The sequence below is a fragment of the Andrographis paniculata genome, unplaced genomic scaffold (assembly GCF_009805555.1).
Source record: "Andrographis paniculata isolate CXL003 unplaced genomic scaffold, ASM980555v1 Contig46END, whole genome shotgun sequence".
NCBI classification, from domain to species: Eukaryota; Viridiplantae; Streptophyta; class Magnoliopsida; order Lamiales; family Acanthaceae; genus Andrographis; species Andrographis paniculata.
The window spans coordinates 1,076,123-1,102,401 of record NW_026137580.1 but is presented as its reverse complement, the minus strand read 5'-3'; the positions used below and the strand labels follow the sequence as shown (position 1 = coordinate 1,102,401).

Sequence of the window (26,279 nt, the reverse complement as noted above, 5' to 3'; positions counted from 1 at the left end):
ATACAAAATATCATATTTAACATCTAATTATATTATAACAAATACTAAAATTTATATTTATCATTTTGCTATTACCAAAACTTTCTAAAACTGAAAAAATCTACCAAAATTCTTATACCTAAATAAAACTTAAATTGTATACTATGATACACCACCCACCCACCCGTCCTCAATTGATTGATCTATTTTGTTATTTTGGTTCGTTTAAAACTAATCTATATATATATTTTTTAATAAATATAATTTTTGAATAACTTAAAAAAAAAGAAGAAAACTTTTACAATTTATATATATATTATTCCCTCAGTTCTAAGTAATATGAGCGTAGTAACGTAGATACGAGAATTTAGGTAAAATGTAATAATTAGTAAGTAATTAAAAAATATATTAGTAAAAATAATTATAAATTAAAATTAAAATAACTAAATAATTTAATTAAAATTAAAATTTATAATTTATAATGCGGTCAAAGTGTATAATTATTTTTTTTAAAAAAATAAAGATGGGATGGAGGGAGAGTACAAAATATTATCTTTATTATTTAACTAATCTATTTTTTTATTTTCCATTATATTAATTACATATAAAATATTAATAATTTAAAATTTACATATAAAAGATAAATAAATGACTTAGGGAGGAATACAAAGGGTTTGTCAGCGCTTAGATTTTAAATTGTGATTTGAATAATAAAATTTTTGAATATTAGTAAATTAATTTTTAATATAATATAAAAAATAAAAAATAAGTATTTGATTTGATACCGGAGAGGTGAAAAAAAAATGAATGAATAGTAAAATTTGGACAAAATCCCCCAAACAAACAAACCCTAAAAGGAAAAAAGAAAAATTAAATAAAAATAAAGCTTCATTAACTCCATGTCCAGAAGAACAAAGTTAAGAAACCTAAATCAGATGATATATATAAATATATAGTGAGTGAGTGATCGATGATAAGCATAATCAGTACTAATTAGACACATTTATTCAAGTATATATATATATATATATACATACATACACACACACAGATAGAACATTCAATCAATGATCATCAAACTTCACTTGAAAGGGATTCAAGAAGTCCTTGCAGCTGGCATCCGAGATGGCATTCCAATCCCAAAATCGATCACCGAACAATGCCGTCGATCGAGGAGGAACAATTTCAGGCGGCGGCGCCGCCGGAGGCTGCAGAAAACCGGCCGGAGCATTGCCGGCGTAGCGATGGAGATTATCGTTGTGTGGGAAGTCACTGATGTTATAATTCACGAGCTTGTGGAGATCATCTGCTGCAACATTTGATGATGAAGAGCTTCCAAACATGGGATTATTGGCGATCATGGCCTGTTTCGATTGCAGAAGCATCATCGAATGATCATCTTCTTCGAGAACTTGATCTACTGAAGTTAGAGTGTCGATTGACATGATTTGGGGGTTCGATCTGCTCGATTTTCCGGCCCACGAAGATCCTCCATAGGCAGTGGTGCTGGTTTGGATGTATGATCTTTGCTGCAGGTTCATCATACATGTAGTTTTGGATTGTGGCGGTTGTTGCAGAGGTCTTGGCGATGGAGACGACGTGGCGACACCAGGGCGCTTGTAGACTCGGCAAATCGCGATTTCGGAAGCCTAAAATGGAATGAAAAGATTGGAATTCTAAGGAAAAAAACATGAATAATTCAAGCTGAATTAAGTCTACTACTAAAAAAACAGTCAATAGTTACATAAAATTGTCGCAGATTTAAATTCTACGATAATTAGAAGTCACTGATAGTAATTTAGTGACAATATTATGCCATAACTTCTTTATTCTGAGTTCTAAATTATTTTTTACGGATGTTTTAAAGTAGCAATAATTTTCTACTACCCTTATTGAGTTAAATCGATAATTTTAGAGCATTTTTTTTCATACTCAAGCACAACTTGTGATTAACAAGTCGATTTTGAGCTATGTTAAAATGTAGATAAGGTGCCTTAATTACACTAAAATGAGTTAATTAATTTAATTCGAATTTTAAGTACATAAGTTAATTACTCATTATTGATCATGTACTCTAGTTAAACCAAAAAATTTGAAGCAAAAAAACCACAAAAATGTGATGAACTTTAGATCTAATCTATGGTGATTGACCAAAAAATGATGCATGATTATTTTTTTTTGTGTGTGTCAATACAAAATTTAGTTATAAGTTCAAAGATCCATGAAAAGATCGATCTTCAATTACCTTGTGGAGGAGGCGCTGCGTCTCGTGGAGAGGCAAGCGATACTCGTTCATGATCCAAGTGGTTCGGATTCCTCTCGGGGCCTTACCCGAGTAGAAAACAAGGGTTTTCTTGAGGCCAATGGGCATCAGATTAGTCTCTCCTCGGATAGTTCTATCGGCACCGGTCGCCTTCCAATACCCCGACTTTGTCACACGGTTTGGCCGATCTCCGTTCTTATATTTTCTATCTCTCGGCACATAGAAATACCATTCCTTCTCCCCTATAGCTGCCAAACCTGCAAATTCATTCATACAATACACGCAAAGATCATATCGAAATTCCAAATTTCATATTCTCTGTGTCCACTAAATTTACGTTCATTTATTTTTTTCAAAATATAAAGAAACAGAAAGATATATACATGATTGTCTTTAATTATAGCCCCCCTCCCCCCCCCCCTCACCCTCTCTCTCTCTATCGATATCTATCTCTATCTATACATATTATGCATATAGATTTTTAGGGTTTTCTTGATGTATTACATGAATCTATAAAAACCCTTTGAGGTAATTGAAGGAAATCCAAAAGGGTTTGGGAATAAATTTTTAGGGTTTTCTTGATGAATTAGATGAATCTACAAAAACCCTTTGAGGGAACTGATCAAGGAAATCCAAAAGGGTTTGGGAATGAACTTTTAGGGTTTTCTCGATGAATTAGATGAATCTACAAAAACCCTTTGGGGGAATTAAGGTAATCCAAAAGGGTTTGGGAATGAACTTTTAGGGTTTTCTCGATGAATTAGATGAATCTACAAAAACCCTTTGGGGGAATTAAGGTAATCCAAAAGGGTTTGGGAATGAATTTGTGTATGTATAGGTGTATGTATATGTGTGTGTATATATGTACCAGGAAGCTCCCAAGGGTCGTAGCTATAGAGGTCAAGAAAAGTGATGAGCTCGACATTGAAGGGTTTGCCCTCCACCTTACGGCGAAGGTAGAACTCCACCAGCTCTTCCTCTGTCGGATGGAATCGGAATCCCGGCATCACCATGCCGTCATCGTCGTCTTCATCTTCTTCTTCATCGTCGCGTTCTTGCAGCGGTTTGCTGCTGCTGTCTTCTTGATCTGCACTGTTCATGTAATAAAAACCTATGGTCGAAAAACAAACAAAAAAACAAACCCTAGCTACCCTCAATGATTGAGTCGATGAATCGCGTCGATTCTTGGATGGCTTGTCCTTATTAAGCTTCCTTTGCTATACGTACATAGTTACGAATGTATATACGTGTGTGCACGTGCGTGCGCACACGTTCTTCGTAATGTAATAGTAACTATTCTTCGATCATATCATGGTTCAATGGACTACGAGAAATGAAAAAGAGGGCATTAATTAGGGATAGGGTTTCCGAATGAAAGAGATGATATATCATGAATAGGGTCGAGGACAAGCAAATTGCTGATCTCGACATTTCGATGATCAGTTGTTATTAGAGCTGCAAACGAGTCGAATTCGAACTAACTTTTTAGATGGCTCGATCAAGTTTCAATTAATATATAAAAATTTGGAGCTAATTAAAGTTTGAAATATGTTTAATCGAATGTTACTTCAAAATTTTTTTTGAATGATATATATATATATATAATTGGTTGATTAAATGAAATAAAGTAGTAGTCGTTGATTCAAATTTAGGTCATATATATTAAATGATTCAAATTTGACGAGAGGTCGAATGAACCTTTGACTGAAACTATTGGTGAGCAACTCACACATACCTAATTAATTCTCATCATTCATTGCACGGTGGGTTTCTCTCTCTCTCTCTCTCTCTCTCTCTCTCTCTCTCTCTCTATATATATATATATATATTATAGTACAGTTGTAATAAATTGAATCGAGAGGTTTGTGTGGTGGAATGATTTATTGGGATGTATTTCAAAGATATATTTTAGGAGTTGTCGTAGATAATTTCAAGACAAGTAAAAGAATTGAATAAACACCGTGTGTTTCTTTTGATGAGTTTGAAAAAAAAAATTATTTGAATTTGGTAAGAAAATAATGTTTGATGAAATGTTTTGTGAGATAAAAAAATATACTTCTTTTAAAAAATCGTATAATTCAAATAGTAAAATTCACGGAAACTGGCTTAAAGAAACATAACCATACGTATTGTTATTTTCTATCCATATAAAAATATATATGTATTTTTAATATGTTTGATCATAAAATACATTATAAATACGGTTAAATTTACATTTATTCTCATTAATACAATTACTTTAAATATAAGAGTAAATAAGATATTACATACAGAACCCTCAAGTACTATTTAAATACTCCATCATTCGTGTAAATGTGTCCTCATTTGACTGGACATAAATTTTAATAAAAATGAATAATAATTGTTAATTTTTCTTTTATAGTAAAAAATAGTACAAAAATAAAATAATTTTTTTATTAAAAAAGAAATAAAAATATTTTTCGACGACAACCCAAAAAGAAAAGTGAGCATAGATTTTAACGACGGAGGAGTATAATACTAATTGTTAAATATGTATATCATGTGTAAACGTGCTAGCTATTGTATTTTGTATAGAAATATGTTTTTGATACAATGTTTCAAATGACTAAATATATATTTTTATTTGAAAAATATATATTATTAATGAATATTATTGAAAGTAATTTGAAAATATAAGTAATTTTGGATTGAATTTTTCAAATACAAAGTGAATGAACATAGAGACAACGTGAGATATTGTGAGGTGAAATTGTAACCTAGTCCTATAAATAAAATTATTTTATTTTATTTTATTTTATTATTATTATTATTATTTTTTAAGAATAATAATGTAGAAGACATAAAATAAGAAACCAGATATGTAAGTTGAATAAAAGATAGGGACTTGACAAAATAAGCATTGGCCAATGGCCACCTCTTTTCTTTAGTCCTTCGCTTTGCGGTGGCTTTTATTTCCACCTCTTTCCCTTCTTTAATGCACTTTCTATTTTATTTTATTTTATTTTATTTTTTCTTACTAATTAGTTTATTTTTAGAATGGATCATATAATTATTTTGATGCAAAATTTATTATTAATATATAAAATTTATTTTGTAGAGAACAAATTTATATAATGCAGATGAATAAAAGAAATTTATATATGATCACTATAAATCAATTTATAAAAATAGAAATTGTTGAATATATAATTTTTTTTAAAAAAAAACTTAAATGAGATAGAAATGATAAATTATAAACTATAAATTAATGTCTCCTAAAATATTTTTGAGAAGTATATAAAATGATTACTTTGTACTTCTGATTATGATTACATCATGATACTTTATTTTATTATTAGCGGATATTTTGTTTTCTGAGTATATTCTTTCGTCTTTTTCCGTGGACGAAGTCACCTAACCACATGTCCTTTAAATTTTTTGTCTTTAATTTTGTCATCGATAATGTTTTGGATCATATTTCTAACAGAGAAAATAGTAAAAGAAATCAAAGAAAATATAATCCGGAGATATTATTGAAAATTAATAAAAATTTAATGATCAAAGTCATAATATGATACTTTATGCAAGGAGGCTTTATTAAGACAAAGTTACAAAGGGAATCAAATTTCTTAGTTTATACTCTATTCTTCAGGATATTATGCCTTTTTTTCAGGCTAAATTTATATATAATTTATTTATAATAGACAACTTATCAATCATAATTTCATTCCTTTTATTTTAAAATATAATAATAATAATCAAATTGTAATTATTATTTTTTTATTGAAATTGAAGTTTTTTCATTTTGTATTTTTTTTAATGTTAGAAATGGAACATTATTTTGTTTTTTGAGTGAATATAATATATACTATTTATATTATATGAATATGTATTCTATATTTTTAAATATTTTATCAAAAAAAATTATATCACTAAAAAAATTATTGGGTGAGCACACTCTAATATATATTTTCTCTTATTGATTATTTTTAATGACAACAATAGATATATGATAGTCATTTCTTTTTCTTCTTCTTTTTATTATTACTATTATTATTATTATTATTATATTATTATTATTATTATATGAGTTTGTTTGGCTAATAATTTTTTTTCGATAAAATTTTTAATATATATTTAGTCTTTCCATAAAAGTTAACCTTCAATATAAATTTTTTATATTTTCTATTTTTTATATTAAAAAATTAAAAAAAAATATATACTAAACCAACAAATTCTATATTATATATATTTGAAATATTTTATCAAAAAATCATACTATCATAAAAGATTATAAGGTGAACATACTTAATATATATTTTTTGTTATTGATTTTTTTTTTTTTAATTGACAACAATAGATATATAGTCGTCATTATTTTATTATTTTTCTTATTATTATTATTATTATTATTAATTTTTTATTCTTTTTTGTCAACAATAAGATGATGTAAATCCACTACGGGTGTGTTTGTTTGAAAGATTTTGGTGGATTTCTACTATTCATTTCATTTTTTCCTCCAAAAACATCGAATCAAACACTTATTTTTTATTTTTTATATTATACTAAAAATCAATTTTACATTCAAAACATCACATCAAATCCTATTTATATCGTATCATACAACTATTCAAATTCAAAATTTTTACTATTCAAATCCCAACTCAAAATCTAAACCACCAAACAAACACACCCGTAATTATCACTTAAGTTTAAAGAAAATAAGACAGTTCTCCTTGACATTGATTCTTCCCCTTTAGACAAGAATTATTTTTTTCCAGCTACGATCGAAATAAACCTCTACTCAAACAATAATGGCCTACAAACTAAATAAGAAAACAACAATACCAATTCTCCATGTTTAGGTCATCTCCGACTCATCAACAGTTTTAACTTTAATATGCTGCAGTAATTTTACTCAACCATAACTCTAATTTTCACTGTTATTTTTTAAATATTCAATTTTTTCTATTATTTTAAACAAGTTTTTATTTTTATAATTTAAAATAATTTTTTTTTAATTTAGAAAAATAAAAAATAAATTTAAAAATAAAAAAAAAATTAAAATTAAAATTAAAAAAAAAATTGGATTGGAGATGCCCTTAGAGAAGAATCCTTCTTCACTTATAATAAAAATAAATTTTTCAACAATCAACACAAATGGAGAGAGTAAGAAAACAAGTCATGAAATCCTAAACTTCTGAGAATACACACACAACATTCTGTATAACAAGAAGAAGAAGAAGAAGGCTTTAGCAAGTAAACACACCCCATGCATGCATGCAGCAGATTCTACTTCGGCTCGACGACGGATTCCGGATACGATCCGCTGTGGCTAAACAAGCTTTCATTACTATACGGGTGCCGGACAGGTTTGGGTGCCTCCTCATAGCTGTTAGAGGTCGACGAAGATTCAGCATTAGGATTCAGCCCCGCGAACTCCATGATGCTCTCTATCTCCTTCGCCACTTCACTCATCGTTGGCCTGTTAATGCCCGAGTCCTCCACGCACTTCAGCGCTAGATCAACAAACCTCTCGACAGTTCCTGGCGCCGGATTGCTCACAACTATCGGGTCAAGAATCATCTCGAGGTTGTACATATCCTTGCCCTTGTCCATTGCTTCCTTCACTTCCCGCACGATGTATTTCCCTTTTTCTATCGGACTTCTCGCCGTCAAGAGCTCCAATAGCAATACTCCGAAGCTGTACACGTCGCTCTTTTCTGTCAGCTGCTGCGTCATGTAATACTCAGGATCCAAGTACCCCTGTTTTTATTTTTTGTTTTTTAGAAATGAATTGTTATTAATAGTTGTTTCACAAGTAAATGATTCGATGTATATTCGATTGGAAGAGTTCCAAAGTCTAGTACTGACCATGGTGCCTTTAACTTGAGTGGTTACGTGATCTTTTTCAGAGTCGAGCATTGACTTGGAGAGGCCAAAATCGGCGACTTTGGCATTCAAGCGCTCGTCCAACAAGATGTTGTTCGACTTTATATCCCTGTGTATGATAGGGGGGTTTGCCAGGTCATGCAGATATTGCACCCCCCGGGCTACACCGAGAGCTATGCGAAGCCTTCGAATCCAATCCAGCCTTATTCCAGACCTCCCTGCAAAACCAATGTATGTAGTTTTACTAATGAGCAATGATTATAGGACTAATTGCTGTATTCTTATTTTTTTGTTGAGCTGAAATTGTTTTGTTCAAAGATTATGATTTATGAGTACCTATAAGGCTTTCCTTCAATGTGCCATTTGGGATATACTCGTAGATCAGCATCTGTTCACCCTGATCGAAACAAAAACCGACAAGGCTGACGACATTTTTGTGATGGACCCTTGAGAGAAGCTCAATCTCAGTTTTGAACTCCAGTGCTCCCTGCATTGATCCTTGCTGAGCTCTTTTAATGGCCACCAGTTGTCCATTAGGAAGAGCTGCTCTGTATACCTGAGGCAATATTAATTGCCCAAACACAAATAAAATGTTCAATTGATGGATTAATTGTCTGGGAACTAAAGAGAACTAAGAATTTCTATTTGTGTTTCTGTTCTATATACCATGTAACCAATATCGAAACTTTTTTGTGAATCTTCCCACAATAAGTAAAAAACAAAAGTAAACAAAAGGGTCAGCTCAGAAAACAAGAAGTGATGCAGCAATGAACCTTGCCATAGCCACCAGATCCAATATCATTGTCGTCAGAGAAGTTTTTTGTGCATTTTTTAAGTTCATGAAACGAGAAAGATCTGGCCCCTTTTAACTGTGGAACACCGCCACTATTGCTATTTGAATCCCAGGTTGCTGCAAATAAGAAGAGAGTCCTGTATGTTAGAAATAATAATAATAATCTCAAATTCAAATAAATCTGTTGGAACTGAACAATCTACAATACCGAAAGGATTGCTCTTCTTTGTAGCTGTTTCAGCTCTTTTCTTCTGACGGAATCCGTAAACTCCTGCAAGAACTACTAACACCACAAGAACAAAGCCACCGACTGATGTTCCAATAATTAAGCCCACATTTGAAGACTTTCTTGATCCTACATTCGGCGACATACAAGTCCATGAATTTCGGGGTCAGAAGTGGTCGATTATCGTGCTTTTTTATAAAGTTGTTCATGCAAGCTAAGTTAAGTTACCTTCAAAGTAAGGATAAATGTTGGCCACAAAGTAAAAGGGACCAAATCCATGAGGGGGCTTAAAAGTTTGATTGCTTAGAATAAATCCAATGCCAGAAATCCCTGATCGATTGAAATAATCTTGGCCAGATGGAAACACTCGAACGTTCAGTTCCAGATTGCCGTCGCTGTTCTTTGTGGGATTACTTAGATAAACTGAATCCACAGGTTGGCCATGAGAGCTGAATGTCTTCATCATTTCCTTCTCTAGAGATTCAAATAGGCTTTTGTTTCCATAGCTTGAGAAGGAAGGAGAACGAAAGAAGATGTTTCCTGAGTAAGGATATGCACATTGGCAGGTTGGACTAGATATTTTACTTGAACGACAGGAAGGAGGTATGCAATTCCTCATAGGTGTTGAGTAAGAGGAATCAGACAACTGATGGGGGGAGCAGTAACTCGGTGTTCCTTCTCCATCACATACCGGATTGTCGACAAGTCTGTTAATAAAACAAAGGCACATGAAGAGGAAGTTCAACATAACTACATCACTTCATAGATTAAAAATTGAAGTAAAACACTTAACAACCAACCTTAACACAGGTACTAGATGAACATAGACTACTCTCACAAAATTGATACCCCGATACCCATGCTGTGATTTTTAGGATGTTATATGATCATAGGATGGCCACATATCAACCCCAAATCCTTTTCAGTCTCACTCACATTCAACTTGGAAAACTTCCTACTCAAAAAAATTATGCTCAACTTTAAACTTGTTTCTTGTTGACTTCCGAAAAAGAAAAAATATGCACCTTATTAGCATGAATACTCTAATCAAGGTTTTTAAAATTTTCTTATATGTTGAGTACTACAAAAAAACTGTAGTTGCTTTATGCCATTGATTCCCATGGTGAAATAGTTTAATTTACAATGATTTCTATTAAGTGACACATAACTAAGTCAACATTACACAAGATTCAAGCAGATTCATAATATACTATATACATCAACATATAGAACTCTCAAAATTATCTTTTTTCTTTTTTCACCTCGAATTTTCCAACAGATTGACCTGTTATTAGCCCAGAAATATCCTATCAAGTAAGATCCCCCAGTGCTACAGTAAGTGTTTCCCCAAGGAGCATCAGTTACAACATGAAAGGGCGTGTCATAGGATGGCTTCTTGTTGTTACATTACACCTTCCAGTCACTCTCAAATCTACATATGTCATGGTGTGTGTGTCCTGTGGTCTCCTTTGTGTTGATGAGATTACCCAACTCTCAGATAAAACTACAGCCCATGAGTGTGCCAATCATACTCAATGTTGAGCTGCATGGAGACATTCCACGAGCACCCTCACATTAGTCCTACTATGATTAGTGATTCTAATACAATATTGTGCCACTTCTAATGTCGAGAGAATGTGGCTAGTGAGTCACCTTACATGTAGGCCCCCTAGTGTCAGAAATTATAAAAAGCAACAAGGTTCCAACCTTATTCCCTCTTTAGGTGGCATACATTGTGATATATCTTAACATGGACAAGTGGTGAAAGTCTCCTATCAAATGCACACCTCATAGGCTCTCTACCACAAACTAATGACTCTCTACCACAAACTAATGATCATACAGAAATCTCAATCCTCTAGAGCATATGTGCTTTATTTCATTCCTCCCAAACCTCCCCCACATAAGTAAAAGGTGTCATCAATAATATGTATACTTTATGGCATCCTCTGTTTTAGGCATACAGTAACAATTGTGATCATAATAATGTCACCACTCCTTGGGGGATGAGCAGTGACACTTTTTGCGAGTCGCCTAACTCAAGTGTTGTCTGATTCCATGAATGATCATCTCACTTTAAAGCTAAAACTAATAAAGAATACATCACTTTATATTTATTTGCATATCAATTCTGCGAACAATTGACAACATTATAACATTGGATGTTACATTTGTTCTCTGATGGTCTATCACCATGTATGCAAACCACTAAAAGTTTTAATACTAAGAAATATTAGGCAGCTAATCATTATTGTTAGCCAAATTTTATAAGACAAGAAATGCAATTATGTATCACTGATTTTGTTACTAGAGTTTTTAGATATTTGCATACCATTAACTTTCATGAACTTGTATGATGGCTTGAGTTAGATTAAAAGTTTTAATACTAAGAAATATTAGGCAGCTAATCATTAGATTAATATGGTCTAGTAATGCTAGGAAGGAATTAGGGAAGAAGAGGGAAGAGCTTGGTATGGTATTCTTTGATTAAAACTTTCCAAAGAGTCGTAAAATCAATGTAACTACTGCTACTCTTTGAAGGTAGGCTCTAGCAGTAGTTCAAGTATTAGATTGCCTACTTAGTGAACAATTAGGGCCACTCCCTAAGATCCTCGTTAAGTGCCACTCAAAATATGCCTTCGGTGAGATTTAAGGTGTGTGCATCAGCTTTGTGGAACTGTAATTATGATCTTAATAGGTTTTGTTAATCCATTACCAAATGCCTGTTAGTATTTTCCATCATACTCCTAGAAGTGCTAATGAACCTGTCAACTTCCTTGCTAAATATGGTGCCTGGGGTGGTGAGGAAATTTCTTTCTAGCAATAGTTTCGATTACTAGAGCTCCAACTGCTTCTATAGTTTGCACAATCTCTCAAACTATACTTTGTACTCTATGCATATCATTACATAATATACATTTTTTTTTTCTCTCCAGACATAAAAGCAAGGTAGTCTTGAAAAGCTTAATCTAATAAGGATGTAGCCACATAAAATATATTTTCAACAATTCGAGTTCTCTCCAGAAAAAAAAGTTAATGTGCTCGTATGCACAAATGAAATTTCTCACACATATGAAACGTTAATATCCAGTTTAAATAAGAAAAGAAGAATAAAATAAAGAACATGTATATATGCCAAAAATTATACATTGACCAATTTTAGTGAAAAAAACAAATGATAATTTGATTATGTGCCATAGCAGCAAGCTGTGATGTTTCGATCATGGATCCTACAAGAGTCGTAACTTGAGAGGAATCTCAGCATAGATTGTTAGTACAACGATGTTGTTGGGACATTTTTCTCAAGTAAAAAAGAGAAAACAATATAAATCACAATATATGGAATGAGTTTGGAAATAAAATAGTGCAGGAAATGCTTCAAATTGAAGAACAACTTACACTATCTGCGCTGTATAACCACCTCCTCTTTGAAGAAATGCATCTATACGATTGTTTTGTAGATCAATGAGATGAAGGCTGCTGCCATAGCTGGAACCAATGTCCAATGTTCCATTGATTTGATTGTTCTTTAGATCGCTGACGAAGGGAGGAAATAAAAATTCAATTTATTATTGAAAAATAGAGACCAAAAACTAAAGGTGTTTATGAGCTTGTGTGCTCATGTTCCTAACATGCTTTATATTGACTATGCTATGCATGATCAGAATTTATTTACACTGTTTGCAATTGAGAAAGGGTGAATAAAGCAGGTGGAAGCTCCCCTTGAATATTTGCCTTTTCAATTATCCTGTCATTTCAGTATCTAAGTATCAACATTTTGATTGGTTCACAGATGCAGATATAAAGAAAAAAGAAACTGCAACAAAACTTACAATGAAGTCAAAGACTGCAAAGTTGAAAACCATGGGGGAACTTCTGTTAAATCAAACGAATTGTTGCTCATGTCCCTGCAAAATAGTCAGTCCAACGGTATCAGGAAAACGTGGATGTTCTGTTATAGGTTTGAAGAATGCTCAGTTGTCCAGGGAGAGATCAAGATCTACTACTTCCTACCTACAGTAGGGTTCAACAATTACAGACTTACACATAATAGAGAGCATCCATGCCAGTTAGATTGGGTAAAGGTCCCGTCAAGCGATTATTTTCTAAGTGCCTGAAAATTTCAATCAGTATTCATGTATAAACTTCACCACCAGATGTTGCATTCATCAAATGAATTAATCTCAGTATACTTACAGTTCCTGGACAGAGGTGAGGTTGTTCAAACTTTTGGGAACGTGCTCACTTAAAGAGTTCCGATCAAGCCGTCTATCACATAAACAAAGCACACTTAGCTAAAGATTCCATTGGGAATATGTTAAAATGAGACTTCTGGTGTGCTGTTACTTACACAACCTCCAGAGATTGCACAAGCCCCAGTGTGGAAGGGATGCTTCCAGTGAGCTGATTGTTGTCCAGAAGCCTGTTTGAATAAAAACCATTACCATAGAGCTAATATGGACACATCATGGCGGATAGTTAGGATCAACATTTCATTAAGGCAATGTTTGGAATAGCAAGAAAAAGCACTTCTGCTTCACTTTTTTGTTCCATTATTAGCGAAGAGTATTTGCCAAAAAAATGGAAATAATATTTTCCTCCACTTTTTCTGGATTACAGACACATATTGAGAGAGGTGCTTACAGATGGATAAGAGACATATCTGAGCTCAACAGCTGGGGTGGTATTTCACCAGACAGTTGATTCTTCCCTAAGTGGCTGCATAATGCCAAAAGGAATGAAGTGAATAAATATCAGTGTTACCCATGCAGAATTTACCACAACTTGATATGAATGTAAGAGTGAATACATACAAGTGCTTTGTGTGGAGAAGAGAATCAAGACCAGGCGAGACAGGGATACTTCCACTGAGCTGGTTATCAGCCAAATCCAGCCATTTAAGATTTGATAAATTGCCAAGTTCTGGTGGTATCTCACCAATGAATTTGTTTAAATTCAGAGACCTTGATATGCATGGAACAATGAATCAGATATGTGATCCACCAAAATAAAATTTTCCCAAACAATGTGTTGGATTGAATAGTGTATGTATTATAATCAGACTCTGTGGCAATGCAATAGAAAGTAATAAACATTCTAATATAATCCATCTCAATCTTCCCTGCTAGATCTGCAGTTCGATTTGCACAATTTGAACATTTTACCTATCTATATCACTCTGAAGCACCTGACTCACATAAATGAACTAGGTAAATCTTCGAAGCCTAACTGTATGTTTAAAACAACCAACAGCTTCAGCAATGCTCCTTCAAATATAATTTTGGTGATTGATTATCCTAAAGGCTTTAATTAATCGAAACATATCATTTTATATTTATCTACTTTTTAATTCATCTAACACACTTCTTCGCATGGATATGCTATTCTTTTTTGTCAACTCTTGCACCTGAAACATTTTCATATATGAATGGCAGTCGAAAGGATCTTTAAACACAGAGTTCTCCGCTTTAAAAACCATATTAATTGACCACCTCACTTATATACTTACAATAATTTCAACAGTATAACATGAAATACTTACAAAATAGCCAATTGTTCTAAAGATCCAAGAGATGCCGGAATTTTTCCAGTAAATCCACAGCCAACAAGAATTCTGTAATGCACACAATGGCAATTCAATTAAACTTGTAGAAGTATTAATATGAAATACTTAATAGCTAACTAGAATCGGTCACTGATTATGCTATAAACTTATAATATTTCCTCACAAGCTCTTCAGGTTCTTCAAGTTTCCAAGTGACGGAGGAAGTGATCCAGTCAGCTCTTTGTTATAGGACAGGTCCCTACAAGGAGAAGCTTTAATGAGTCCTACACATTATAGAGCAAATAAATAGATATGTGATTCTTATAAAAAATAAACACAGATTAAGAAATGATGCTCAGAAGGTCAAGCATTCACAACACATCATAGGCCACGGAGTGGGGAATGAATAGAAACTTACAGAACCTGCAATTCAGTTAATCCTGAGACATCCGATGATAGGTGACCTTGCAAGTTGTTGCTTGCCAATGTGCTGATAACACATATATTAAGTGAGTAGATGCACAAGAGCAGTAATGCATAACTAGCTGTTTTTGTTTGTACAAATTTACATGGAAATAACACGACTGTTGTTGCAGCTGATTCCATCCCATTTTCCACAAGGATCGTCACTTTTCCAACTTGGAGGTGCATTACGCCACTCATCTTTTAGAGACTTTAAAGCAACAACTGCATTTGATTCCGAGCATAAATGTATCAAGTTTGCAAGCCTATACATGAAGATACTGTCCAGACCTTTCTCAAGAGGATGACTGCACATACTTCAGATAGAAAATCCGGTTTTTAAAAGCTGGGAGGAAGTTTAAGCAAAAAAATGCATCTGGAAATTCTAATAAAGAGAATACCAGATTTTATTTTTGTGGAAGAAGAGGAACTACATGAACTAGTATGCCGAGAAACATAAATAAAGGATTGGAAGATCAAAAAGGAAAATATCAATAATGAAGTGCAAGGACAAACAAGCAAAGCAAACTTGACACTTAGAACTGCTAATTAAGCTGCTAAGTCCCATAAGCTTAGATCTGTTCTTGCAGCTCCCCATCAAAAAGACAACAGAAACCACTTCTCACATTTAGTATGTTTTACTTGCCCTGCAGCCTCTGTACACAGGCACGATGATCCCTCTAAAAAAATTTAAGAAGACCGAGACTACACACCAAATTTGTAGAACCAGCAGTAGTTCCAGGTCCTTTTTTGTATGATTGAAACACAAGAATAAATGCATACCTCTTTTGGAAAGCTGATTTAACTATGAATTCCCCTTATAAAAAAAAATAAAAAAAAAAATTCAGACCAAACCAGACTGAAAACTAGTAAGAACCTCTGACTTACAATCATCGTTGTTTGTGAATCCTGTAATGCCAAAAAGTTGGATTAAAGAAACCAGCAGAAAGAGGTAAACCCTCCAAGTCATCATAGCTCAACCTTGTCTGGAACCTTTAATCAAACACTACATAAATCTAAGCCCAAAAGAAGAGAAAGTACTTCATGAAACTACCAGAGGAGAAACCTCAAAAAGTCTACCTAAAGCACACCATTTGCTTATATCCAACTACTTAGATAGTTAAAAGCAGGCTGTCGTCTCTCTCCACTGCAAATTCATCCACAATGTTTTTTAACAGTTTCTGATAGCAACGTGAGACCAATTTTTACTTGCAAATTCCTTAGTACTAACGTGAATTGACTGCACTTGGATACAGTCTTCTCTAACATTCAATTATGACTCGTTGTCCTAAGCCCAGCTACATGACCAACTGGAATTACACGAATTATTAAAAGCTAAATATAATAAGCACAGCGGTCCTTATCACTCAAATCTGTACAAAGCATTCATTTGAAAACTCAACAAAAGCTTAGAATCAAATGCAAAACAGTATTGCAGGCGCAAAATTATGAAATCGAAGATTCGCCGCCCTAAGATAGTTACAGCAGAAGATTAGCCAGTCAATCGGTCAATCAATCAATCAATCAAATTACCGTTTCAAGACATAAATGAATAAATAAATCGAGAAACTCACAGAAAATATGCATTGATTAGGGGTACACTAACAATGCCCCAAGTTGCAGATGGTTAGTTGAAACCGTATTTAATTCGGGATGAGATATTTAGGAGGAATCATCAATACTTTGGGGTCCCTTTCTGATCCAGCTTTCAATGGCACGCAATTATAGCACAGCTAGGTGCAAGTCTAGACTCGGGAAGAAAGACTTTGAATCGAAGATGGAGATGGAGATGGAGGAGCCAAAATGGCCACTGTCAACAGCAACAGCAACACAAAAATACTAAGTGACAAAATTAAACGTAACGTTCAAGTTTCAACGGGAAAATAGTAAAAGCGCGCGTGAGTTTTCAGGTAGCCTTGGCGGCCAGTCCGGTCCGGTCCGGTTCAGCCCCGGGCTGGACAGAATTGAAATAGTCCCGGATGGATGGTCTCGATCGGGCTACAGTAACAATATTTGTAAACTAGTCTGGTTTCGGATTATTAGACTGCCCGTACAATTATATAATTTCATATGAAAGAAAAATTAATAAAATATTTCTTTCATCTTGAAAGATAATATATAATTTTTTTAAAATATTGTATTTTAAATAATTATTAATTAATAGGTTTTTTTTTTTTTGTTTTTCTGGTATAAAAGCTTTCTTCCTCTTGTATAAGTTTATGTAATAGTATTTGAATTATTGATGTAAATAGATTTAAATTTAAAAGGATTTATAATGTATAATAAAGGCATACCTACTAAAAATAATAAAATATATGTTTGTGTTTAGACGAATAAAAATGTTAAAATGTATAATTTTGGATTGGATGAAAGGTGAATAATAAATAAGAGTTTGTTTCTTTAAAAATATATATATTGTTAAAAAAAAATTAATATATTATATACTCATTATTTTAAAATTATATTTTGTGAAAAAATAATATATTTTTATTAAGGGTAAACTGTTTTTTTAGTCCCGACCCCTTATCATTTTAGTTCCGTAAGTGAAACATGTCGCAAACTAGTTCCATAAGTGAAAAATTTTCGTTGTTTTAGTTCTCCGACGCCGGAGACGCCCGCGTGGCTCACCGGAGATGACGTGTCCGCCAGGTCAGCGACACCTGGCGGACATGTGGATTTATTTATTTTATTTTATTTTATTTTTTTTTTAATTGAACCAAATAAAAAAATAAAAATAAAATTAAAAAAAATTAAAAATAAGTTTTAAAAAAAATCAAAAAAATAAAAAAAAATTAAAAAATTCACGTGTCCGCCAGGTCAGCGACACCTGGCGGACATGTCACCTCCGGCGAGCCACGCGGGCATCTCCGATGCCAGAGGACTAAAACAGCGAAAATTTTTCACTTATGGGACTAGTTTGTGACATGCTCCACTTACGAGATTAAAATAATAAGAAGGTCCAGTTACGGGACTAAAAAAACAGTTTACCCTTTTATTAAAAATTATAGAGGGTGAATAGTTTGAAATTAAAAAAAAAAAAAAAAAAAAAAAAAAAAAAAAAAAAAAAAAATCTAAAGAAAAAAAAACTATCAAATTTGAGTCTTAATTGAAAGTATACATGTGCCCATTTTGTACTAATACAAAAATTTATCAACAAAAGCAGGTCGATTTCAAAAAATTATAATTCATCAGGTAAAATCAATTTGAGCCTATTCAACGTGATCTTGTTAGCATTCCGTCTAATATACAAATTAATCTCACAATATGGCTTATTTAAAGATTTCAAGTTCAATAAAAACGATGATTCAACTCAAATTCAATCAATAATACTCTCTTCGTCCCATAACAAAGTCATGCTAGGGAAATTAATTATCATCTAGGTTGTTCGGAGCTCAAAATAACTCATCTTGCGTTTGCGGATGACATTATCCTCTTCTCTAGAGGTGGTGAACATACGGTGGGAATTCTTCTTGATTGCGTTACTCAATTCGGTCGAGTTTCGGGTTTGAAACTTAATATTGCCAAGTCTAATGTCTTTGTTGTTGGGGCCTCCCATTTCTTAAAAGATGATTTGATTAATGCCACTGGATTTCCTAAAGGTTCAATCCCATTTAAGTACCTTGGTGTTTGTGTGGCTCCCGGTAAACCCAAGGTTACTCACTTCGATGGATTAATCACGAAGATTGCTAATATTATTCGGGCCTGGGGCAGCTGCTCTCTGTCCTTTGTTGGCCGGTTAGAACTCATTCGATCGGTTATTTATGGTACTTGTGGTTTTTGGTTTTCTATTTTCCCAATGCCTCCGACAGTCATCCAACATATCATCAAATTGTGTCGGACTTTCTTCTGGCATGGTAGAGGAGCTGCTGTGGCATGGAAGGTTATCTGCTCACTTAAAGCCGAAGGTGGGCTTGGCCTTCGCTCTCTCCCGGAATGGAACGAAACTCTCTTCATTAAATATATTTGGCGATTTTCCTCCGATAAGGAGTCTCTATGGGTAAAGTGGATGCACAAAAAATACTTCCAGGGGCGCAGTATTTGGACTCGACAAGCTGAACAACAGGATTCTTACTTTCTCAAATCTCTGTTGCTGATTCGCGATAAGATTTTGTCTCATTTAGGGGATGTTAGCAGCGCACAAGCTGGTATTTCGCGTTGGTACTTCCCTACTAAAAACTCCATGGATGTATACTACTGCTTTAAGATTCCAGACCCTCCTTGTGACTATGCTGGTTCTATCTGGAATGCACCAGCGTTGCCCAAGCACAAGTTCATTCTATGGCTTGCTGTCTGGGGTCGATTGAAAACTAAAAATCGATTGTCATTCCTCGACATTGATCCCCTTTGTGTTCTATGCAAGGATTGTGTTGAAGACATGGACCATATGTTCTTCAAGTGCTCGTTTAAATCGAAAGTGTGGCTGGACATATGCGCTTGGCTGAAAATCCCGCAAAATCTCGACTCCATTCAGAAATCATTTATTTGGCTCCAAGGTAATCGAGATCCAGACCCTAGCCTCCAGTTTATAAGACAGGCTGCCTTTGCGGCTACTGTTTATTATATATGGATCGCTAGGAATAAAAGGGGTTTTCGAAAATTTCTCTTTAGAACCGAGTACTTCCTCTAAGAAAATTAAAATTTGTTGTTATCGAAATTTCTTAATGGTAAGCACCTCTGTGGCAAGAAAAAGAGGACCAGATCCATAATTCCTCTGCATTGGATTACTTCAGAATTTTTGCATTGTAATTATTAGTTTATGTTGGGTTGGATTGTAATTATTTATTCGGTTAGTGGACGCGTAGCTACAATTGAGGTAGTACCTCATTTTTGGTTAGTTTTTTTATTCCCCGGGGATGCCCGGCGTATTTGTATATATCTCTATATTTTATATTTATAAAATCCTTGATTTCCGATAAAAAAAAAATTATCTATTTTTTTCATTTTAATCCGTCCCATAACAAAGTATCCATTTATTTTTTTTAAGTAACTGTACTATCTATCTAACATTACAAATATCCTTACAACTTACAATATATTACACAAATGTCATTACATTTATATCACACATACTAATAAAGTTATTTTAGTCATTTTTACTTTATTCCTACTATATGCAAATATAATACTAATATTTTTAAAACTACATGCAAAACGCAAATGAATATTTAGTTACGTGACAGAGAGAGTACATGAAACATGAAAATTAGAAAATAATCAAGCAACTATGTTGATGATAGACTAGTTGATCATTTAACAAGATTTATTGTTTTGCTTCTAAAAATGTCATTAAAGGTCTTGGCAATAGAATAGAGATATTGAAAAGTAAAAAAATAAAAAATAAAAATAAAAATTACCAAAATAATATTAAGGCACTTGTATGTAAGTTGGATGAAATTGAATGAATCATTTTTCTAGTGTGCATTTTTGGGCAGCGGATGCGAATTCTCACGTTATAAAAAAAAAAAACAAAATTATATTTTCTTTTATCTTTAATTTTTCTGCATTTTGTCATTAATTTTTGTAGAAATAATGTATTTGGTGTTCAAATAGATTGCAACTCATTTGTGTCATTTGCTTTTAATTTTTTTTTACTCATCTATATTCCTAAATATATTATACTATATTGCTGAGCATTCGTATCGAGTTTTCCGAGAATGCATCAATCTTTTCTGATGAGAAATTCTAAATTAAAAATTGGTTTTTAAATATAACAATTGATACATCCAATAGAAATCAACAAAAAATAATCAACATTGCAAATCAAGAAAAGAATGATGACGAATTTTCCAATGCCATCCAAGATAATGCAACTGCTTTGCATGCAAAGGGCGATACATTGTCTTCATTCGTGAGGAGATATCATCGGTGACGTAAATTAGCTAACTATTATACCATGGCATTCTGGGTGACCGAGAAAATTCAACAAGATAATCATAATCAGCCAAAGGATCTCTACTACGTAATGCTCATGCTAAAAAAGACAAATTGCAAATTAAAATTTAGGGTAAACTGTTTTTTTAATCTCGTAACTGGACACTCTTATCATTTTAGTCTTGTAAGTGGAGCATGTCGCAAACTAGTTCTATAAGCAGAAATTTTTCGTTGTTTTAGTCCTCCGGCGCAGGAGACGCCCGTGTGGCTTGTCGGAGGCCACGTGTCCAGCCAGGTTAACGACACCTGGCGGACACGTGAATTTTATTTTTTTTAATTTTTTAATTTTTTTTAATTTGACCAAATAAAAAAATTAAAAAAGGCAAATAAAATTAAAAAAAATTACAAAATGAAAAAATAAAATAAAATCCACGTGTCCGCCAGGTGTCGCTGACCTGGTGGACACGTGGTCTCCGGCAAGCCACGCGGGCGTCTCCGGTGCCAAAGAGCTAAAATGGCAAAAAAATTTCACTTATGAACTAGTTTACGACATATTCCACTTACGTGATAAAAAAAAAAAACACTTTACCCTAAGATCTATAATGCCATGGACCTCTGAGTTCATTTGTCGAAAGCAGAAAATTTACAGGAATGTAGAGAGACAATGAGAAAGAGTGAAATTATTGCAAGAGTTTTATCCGCATCATACAAAAAAAGTAAATAGTATTACGTTAGATTTGATAATAGTATAAAAAATAATCAAAATAATATAATATAATAAATTTAAATTTAAATTTAAATTTAATTTTAATTATTTCATATTTTTTATAATATAATAAATTTAATTTTATTATTCAAAAATATATTTTAAAATATTTAATATAAATTTTTAAAAATATATATAATAATGATTATTAAAATTATATATTAATATATTGTTATTTTTATATATTTTTTAAAATATTAAAAATTGATTATTTTTTATATTATGAAATAATTATAAAAAATATTTTTGTTGAATTATAAATATATATTAAATAATTTTAACAAAGAAATGAAAATAATAATTAACATGACATACAATATGAACATGACCCAAAAAAACATGGTCTAAAATATGGTTGTGTTAACATTAGGGATAGAGAAATTTACCGAACATATCGAAATATCGACTTATCTTACCGTATCGTGTCGAAAATACCGAACATTTTGGTATACCGAAAATTTTGGTACGATATGAATATCGTACCGAAGTTTTCGGTACGGTATCGGTATGAATTTTCGGAAAGTTCGGTATTTTGGTATGATACCGTACCGATATTAGTTTTATTAAATAATTTAATTATTAATATAAATAATAATTATTAATATTTTTTTTTAAATCATAACAAAAAATATGTAAACTATTAAAAATTTATTAATTTTGTCATAATAATTTTGCGGTCGGAGAATAGCGATATTTATTAATTTTTTTAATTATTTTAAAATTTAAAATTATATTTTCGGTATAATCGGTGTATACCGTTTATACCAAAAATACCGATATCGTACCGAAATTGAAAATTTCGCTTTAAATAGTATATACCGGTACCGTACCGAAAGTTTCAATATACCGAATTATATTGAAACTTTCGGTATGGTACCGATATGTATTTTCGTCATATTGAAAAATTCGGTACGGTATCGGTATCGACCGGTATTTTCGGTACGGTATGGTATGTTATCCCTAGTTAACATGGGTAGGAACATGAACATGAATATAGTTGTGTTCAGAACACGGATAAGAACACGACCGTATTCAGAAGTCTTGGTTGTATGGGAGGCCCAATCACCTTCTGAGTCATTCAACACGGCGGTGTTCGAGCCAACACGGCCGTGTTCAATCCCAATTAACCATCTTAGACTAAAATTTATAAGTTTTCATTTGAGTGAGACCAAATTGATAAAACTATTTTGAACGAGACAAAATTGATAATGATATATTGAATGGACCAAAAATAATTTTTGGTCTTATATTTTGGATAAATAAATAAATAATTTTTATATTTTGGACGTAACCGCCATAGATAACTTCTTCAATTCATGAGCATTATCATGTACCCAGCCAGGTCCGTGCAGTGCTTTCTGCATGAATAAATATTCTTCACTTCCGTACGTCTCTCCACCATTTGCCTCTTCACCACTAACTCCAGCCACAGTCGTCTCTGCTCTCTCCTCTTTTTTCGTCTCATCTCGATCCTGCATAATGACTCCGCCGCCGCTAGAAGAACTTCCAGTTGATGATTGCTGCGGCAGTACTCTGCCGGAGATTCCGTTAATGGAACCTATTGAAACTTTTGACGATGCTTGGAAAAACATCACCCGCGATGTTGTGCGTTTTATGTCGGATTCCGAAATCTCAGCAACCGGTGGCGACAAGAGCGACAATTCCTTGACCGATAAAACGAACAGTAAGACGGCGTCGCCGAGTCTCGCCTGCAGTGGTGGAGGAGCGGAGATCGGAGACTCGGATGTGGCGCTAACTAACAAGATGTCTTCCATTCTCAAACCGTCTCCTAGCGTGGGGATTTGTCTGCAGAATCTTCTGGATACAAATAACGGTGTCTCCGGAAAGAATGGTGGAGCAGATAATGGCTCAAATACGTCAATCATGGATGAGGCGTGGAAGCAGCTTAGCATGTCCTACGTTTACTTTAAAGGACAGCGCGTAGGTACAATAGCCGCCATTGATACAGGAGGTGAAACCTTGAATTATAATCAGGTAGTAATGCATCATGCAATTTTATTTTTAGTATTATTATTGAATACATATTGCGATTCGTTAGTTCTATTAGCCATTGTTATCTGTTTATCTTTCGCTTTTGGAAACTGATGTGAAGCAAATGGATGACCGGGGACGACGATAAGACTTAGGGTCTTCTTTACTCCGTACTTAAATTTCATATCAAAATCATTCCATTTCTTCTTATTAGAATGGCTTATTTCGATTATACGATGTGTTTAAACATCATTTTCATTTATTTTAGCGTAGATCTGACTAGTTCTTTCCACAATAGTGATGTAAGTGCTGGAGGTCTTTCTTAAGAAGCATTTCCTGGTTAATTTTCAGATTCTGGTTGAGAAGCACCTGATCATCAAGTTATGATTCCTATTACACAATATACAATTTTGGTTATGCAAGTTATGTACATGGTGACTCTTGCTTCTCAAGTTTTGGATATTGTATTCGATAGTTCTCTTTCTTACCATTGCTGCTCTCTGTTTCATCACTGACTTGTTTGTATTCAGAACTTCACCTTAGCATTGTTGCAATTCTAACAGTTGTCGGTTTGGTAGGTTTTTGTGAGAGACTTCGTTCCCTGTGGATTGGCGTGCCTGATGAAGACCGACGCAGATGTCGACATAGTAAAAAATTTTCTGCTGAAGACTCTGCACCTCCAGGGATGGGAGAAGAGAATCGATAACTTTACACTTGGGGAAGGCGTGATGCCAGCCAGCTTCAAGGTTATCCAAGACCCTATCCGTCAGAAGGAGGTTCTACAAGCCGATTTCGGAGGCTCTGCAATCGGAAGAGTTGCGCCAGTTGATTCTGGTTTCTGGTGGATAATATTACTCCGATCATACACAAAATGCACGCACGATTATTCGTTGTCAGAATTGCCCGAGGTGCAAAGAGGAATGAAGTTGATACTTAACCTCTGTTTGTCGGATGGATTCGACACATTCCCTACATTATTATGTGCAGATGGATGCAGCATGATTGACAGGCGGATGGTAAACTCTTCACTTCTGCCACTGTCAATTTTCACTTATAATTTGCATTAGCTTCTAGATACTTGTGATCTGCAGGGGATCTATGGATATCCAATTGAGATCCAGGCATTGTTCTTCTTTGCATTGAGGTGTGCAAGACAATTGCTGAAACCTGAACATGATGGTAAGGAATTGATCGAGCGAATCGACAAGCGTATCACGGCTCTGAGTTACCATATACAGAATTACTACTGGCTCGACTTCACTCAACTCAACAACATCTACCGCTACAAAACTGAGGAGTATTCTCACACTGCTGTCAACAAATTCAATGTGATTCCTGAATCCATACCCGATTGGGTGTTCGAGTTCATGCCCTTAAGAGGAGGTTATTTCATCGGAAATGTAAGCCCGGCGCGCATGGATTTTAGGTGGTTCTTGGTCGGAAACTGCATAGCTATTCTAAGCTGTTTAGCAACGCCGGAACAGGCTACAGCAATCATGGATTTGATCGAGGAGCGATGGGAGGACTTAATCGGGGAAATGCCCCTAAAGATTGCGTATCCAGCACTCGAAGGACATGAATGGAAGATAGTAACTGGATGCGATCCGAAGAACACGAGATGGAGTTATCACAACGGTGGTTCTTGGCCGGTGCTCATATGGCTGTTGACGGCGGCGAGCATCAAAACAGGGAGGCCGCAGATTGCGAAGAGAGCGATAGAGCTGGTGGAGCAGCGGCTGGCGAAAGATGGATGGCCGGAGTACTACGACGGGATGCACGGGCGGTACATCGGAAAACAGGCAAGGAAGTATCAGACTTGGTCCGTAACAGGGTATCTAGTGGCAAAACTGATGATTGAGAATCCATCGAATCTCCTCATTATATCACTTGAGGAGGACAAAAAGATAGCAAAGCCAAGGCTCACTAGATCTGCTTCATGGACCTGTTAGAACTTAGAACAAGAAGAAGAAGAAGATCTACAAGTAAGCCTGGCATGACTTCATTTGAAAATTAAATTTGAATTGAATTTATTTATCATTAATTCATTTGTTCATTTTGTTTGCATATTTGGTGTTAAGATGATGCCCCAACAACCTGAAGCCGCTGCAACATACTACTGCTGCTACATGAGTCATGAGATTTGTGCTGGTACAAAGACAGACTCCACTATGAATAAACAGGTAAGTAAAAGGGGGAGGCAAATACAATTCAGTAATGTTTTTATCAGTTTGATCTTGCATTGCATTTGCATCTACTTTTATAGCTGAGGTAGCTGGTGGCCCTTTGAACCTAGCTAGTTAAAAGACATGTAGAACCAGAAACAACTAGTATTGCAGCCTCTTGCTACAATCATAACAACATCAATAATAATAAATAATAATAATAAAAGAAAAAATCAATTTTGGGCTCAATATAATCAAAATTGATAAATTTTGTTACAGGGCCATGTAGCTTTCTGTTTTCGTTTTTTGTTGTTATATTTTTTTTATATTTTTTGAATTTAGGTCATGTATAATTATACGTTGAATA

General features: G+C 33.9%; 3 protein-coding genes across 6 annotated transcripts; 1 reads left to right on the top strand and 2 right to left on the bottom strand.

The window, feature by feature from the left end:
• Positions 1–872: 872 nt before the first annotated feature.
• LOC127252349 (NAC domain-containing protein 35-like) lies at positions 873–3,688 on the bottom strand. Of its 2 annotated transcripts, XM_051276498.1 has the most exons (4): positions 3,394–3,685; positions 3,111–3,329; positions 2,225–2,499; positions 874–1,628 (listed from the first exon to the last, which is right to left on the bottom strand). In XM_051276498.1, the coding sequence occupies exons 2-4, from the start codon at positions 3,253–3,255 to the stop codon at positions 1,044–1,046; spliced, it is 1,005 nt and encodes a 334-aa protein (XP_051132455.1). In that variant the 5' UTR covers positions 3,256–3,329; positions 3,394–3,685; the 3' UTR covers positions 874–1,043. The 2 variants fall into 2 exon arrangements, with proteins under 2 accessions (XP_051132454.1, XP_051132455.1); XM_051276497.1 differs by having other exon boundaries at positions 873–1,628; positions 3,111–3,688.
• A 3,617-nt stretch (positions 3,689–7,305) lies between these two features.
• Positions 7,306–16,227, bottom strand: LOC127252582 (leucine-rich repeat receptor protein kinase HPCA1-like). 3 transcript variants are annotated; one of them, XM_051276818.1, is made up of 19 exons: positions 16,010–16,227; positions 15,229–15,346; positions 15,078–15,149; positions 14,844–14,918; positions 14,657–14,728; positions 13,929–14,078; positions 13,759–13,833; positions 13,466–13,537; positions 13,312–13,383; positions 13,160–13,228; positions 12,948–13,022; positions 12,791–12,862; positions 12,514–12,651; positions 9,343–9,821; positions 9,097–9,243; positions 8,869–9,005; positions 8,432–8,651; positions 8,078–8,313; positions 7,306–7,969 (listed from the first exon to the last, which is right to left on the bottom strand). In XM_051276818.1, exons 1-19 carry the CDS (start codon positions 16,092–16,094, stop codon positions 7,496–7,498), a joined length of 2,838 nt encoding a protein of 945 aa, XP_051132775.1. In that variant the 5' UTR covers positions 16,095–16,227; the 3' UTR covers positions 7,306–7,495. The 3 variants fall into 3 exon arrangements, with proteins under 3 accessions (XP_051132775.1, XP_051132774.1, XP_051132776.1); XM_051276817.1 differs by having other exon boundaries at positions 15,229–15,438; positions 16,010–16,142; XM_051276819.1 differs by lacking the exons at positions 15,078–15,149; positions 15,229–15,346; positions 16,010–16,227 and having other exon boundaries at positions 14,657–14,730; positions 14,841–14,857.
• Positions 16,228–23,138: 6,911 nt separating this feature from the next.
• Positions 23,139–26,080, top strand: LOC127252589 (probable alkaline/neutral invertase F). The gene is made up of 4 exons (XM_051276828.1): positions 23,139–23,753; positions 24,329–24,766; positions 24,842–25,732; positions 25,829–26,080. Exons 1-3 carry the CDS (start codon positions 23,238–23,240, stop codon positions 25,697–25,699), a joined length of 1,812 nt encoding a protein of 603 aa, XP_051132785.1. The 5' UTR covers positions 23,139–23,237; the 3' UTR covers positions 25,700–25,732; positions 25,829–26,080.
• Positions 26,081–26,279: the final 199 nt, after the last annotated feature.

Coding starts and splice junctions, on each gene's coding strand:
- LOC127252349 (XM_051276497.1), bottom strand. CDS start 3,342: ATGAACAGTGCAGATCAAGAAGACAGCAGCAGCAAACCGCTGCAAGAA. Junction 2,500..3,110: donor CGACCCTTGGGAGCTTCCTG/GTACATATATAC, acceptor ATGAATTTGCAG/GTTTGGCAGCTATAGGGGAG. Junction 1,629..2,224: donor CGCAGCGCCTCCTCCACAAG/GTAATTGAAGAT, acceptor ATTCCATTTTAG/GCTTCCGAAATCGCGATTTG.
- LOC127252582 (XM_051276817.1), bottom strand. CDS start 15,437: ATGTGCAGTCATCCTCTTGAGAAAGGTCTGGACAGTATCTTCATGTAT. Junction 8,652..8,868: donor GATCTGGTGGCTATGGCAAG/GTTCATTGCTGC, acceptor ATATTGCCTCAG/GTATACAGAGCAGCTCTTCC. Junction 8,314..8,431: donor ATTGAAGGAAAGCCTTATAG/GTACTCATAAAT, acceptor TTGGTTTTGCAG/GGAGGTCTGGAATAAGGCTG.
- LOC127252589 (XM_051276828.1), top strand. CDS start 23,238: ATGACTCCGCCGCCGCTAGAAGAACTTCCAGTTGATGATTGCTGCGGC. Junction 23,754..24,328: donor AAACCTTGAATTATAATCAG/GTAGTAATGCAT, acceptor TCGGTTTGGTAG/GTTTTTGTGAGAGACTTCGT. Junction 24,767..24,841: donor GCATGATTGACAGGCGGATG/GTAAACTCTTCA, acceptor TGTGATCTGCAG/GGGATCTATGGATATCCAAT.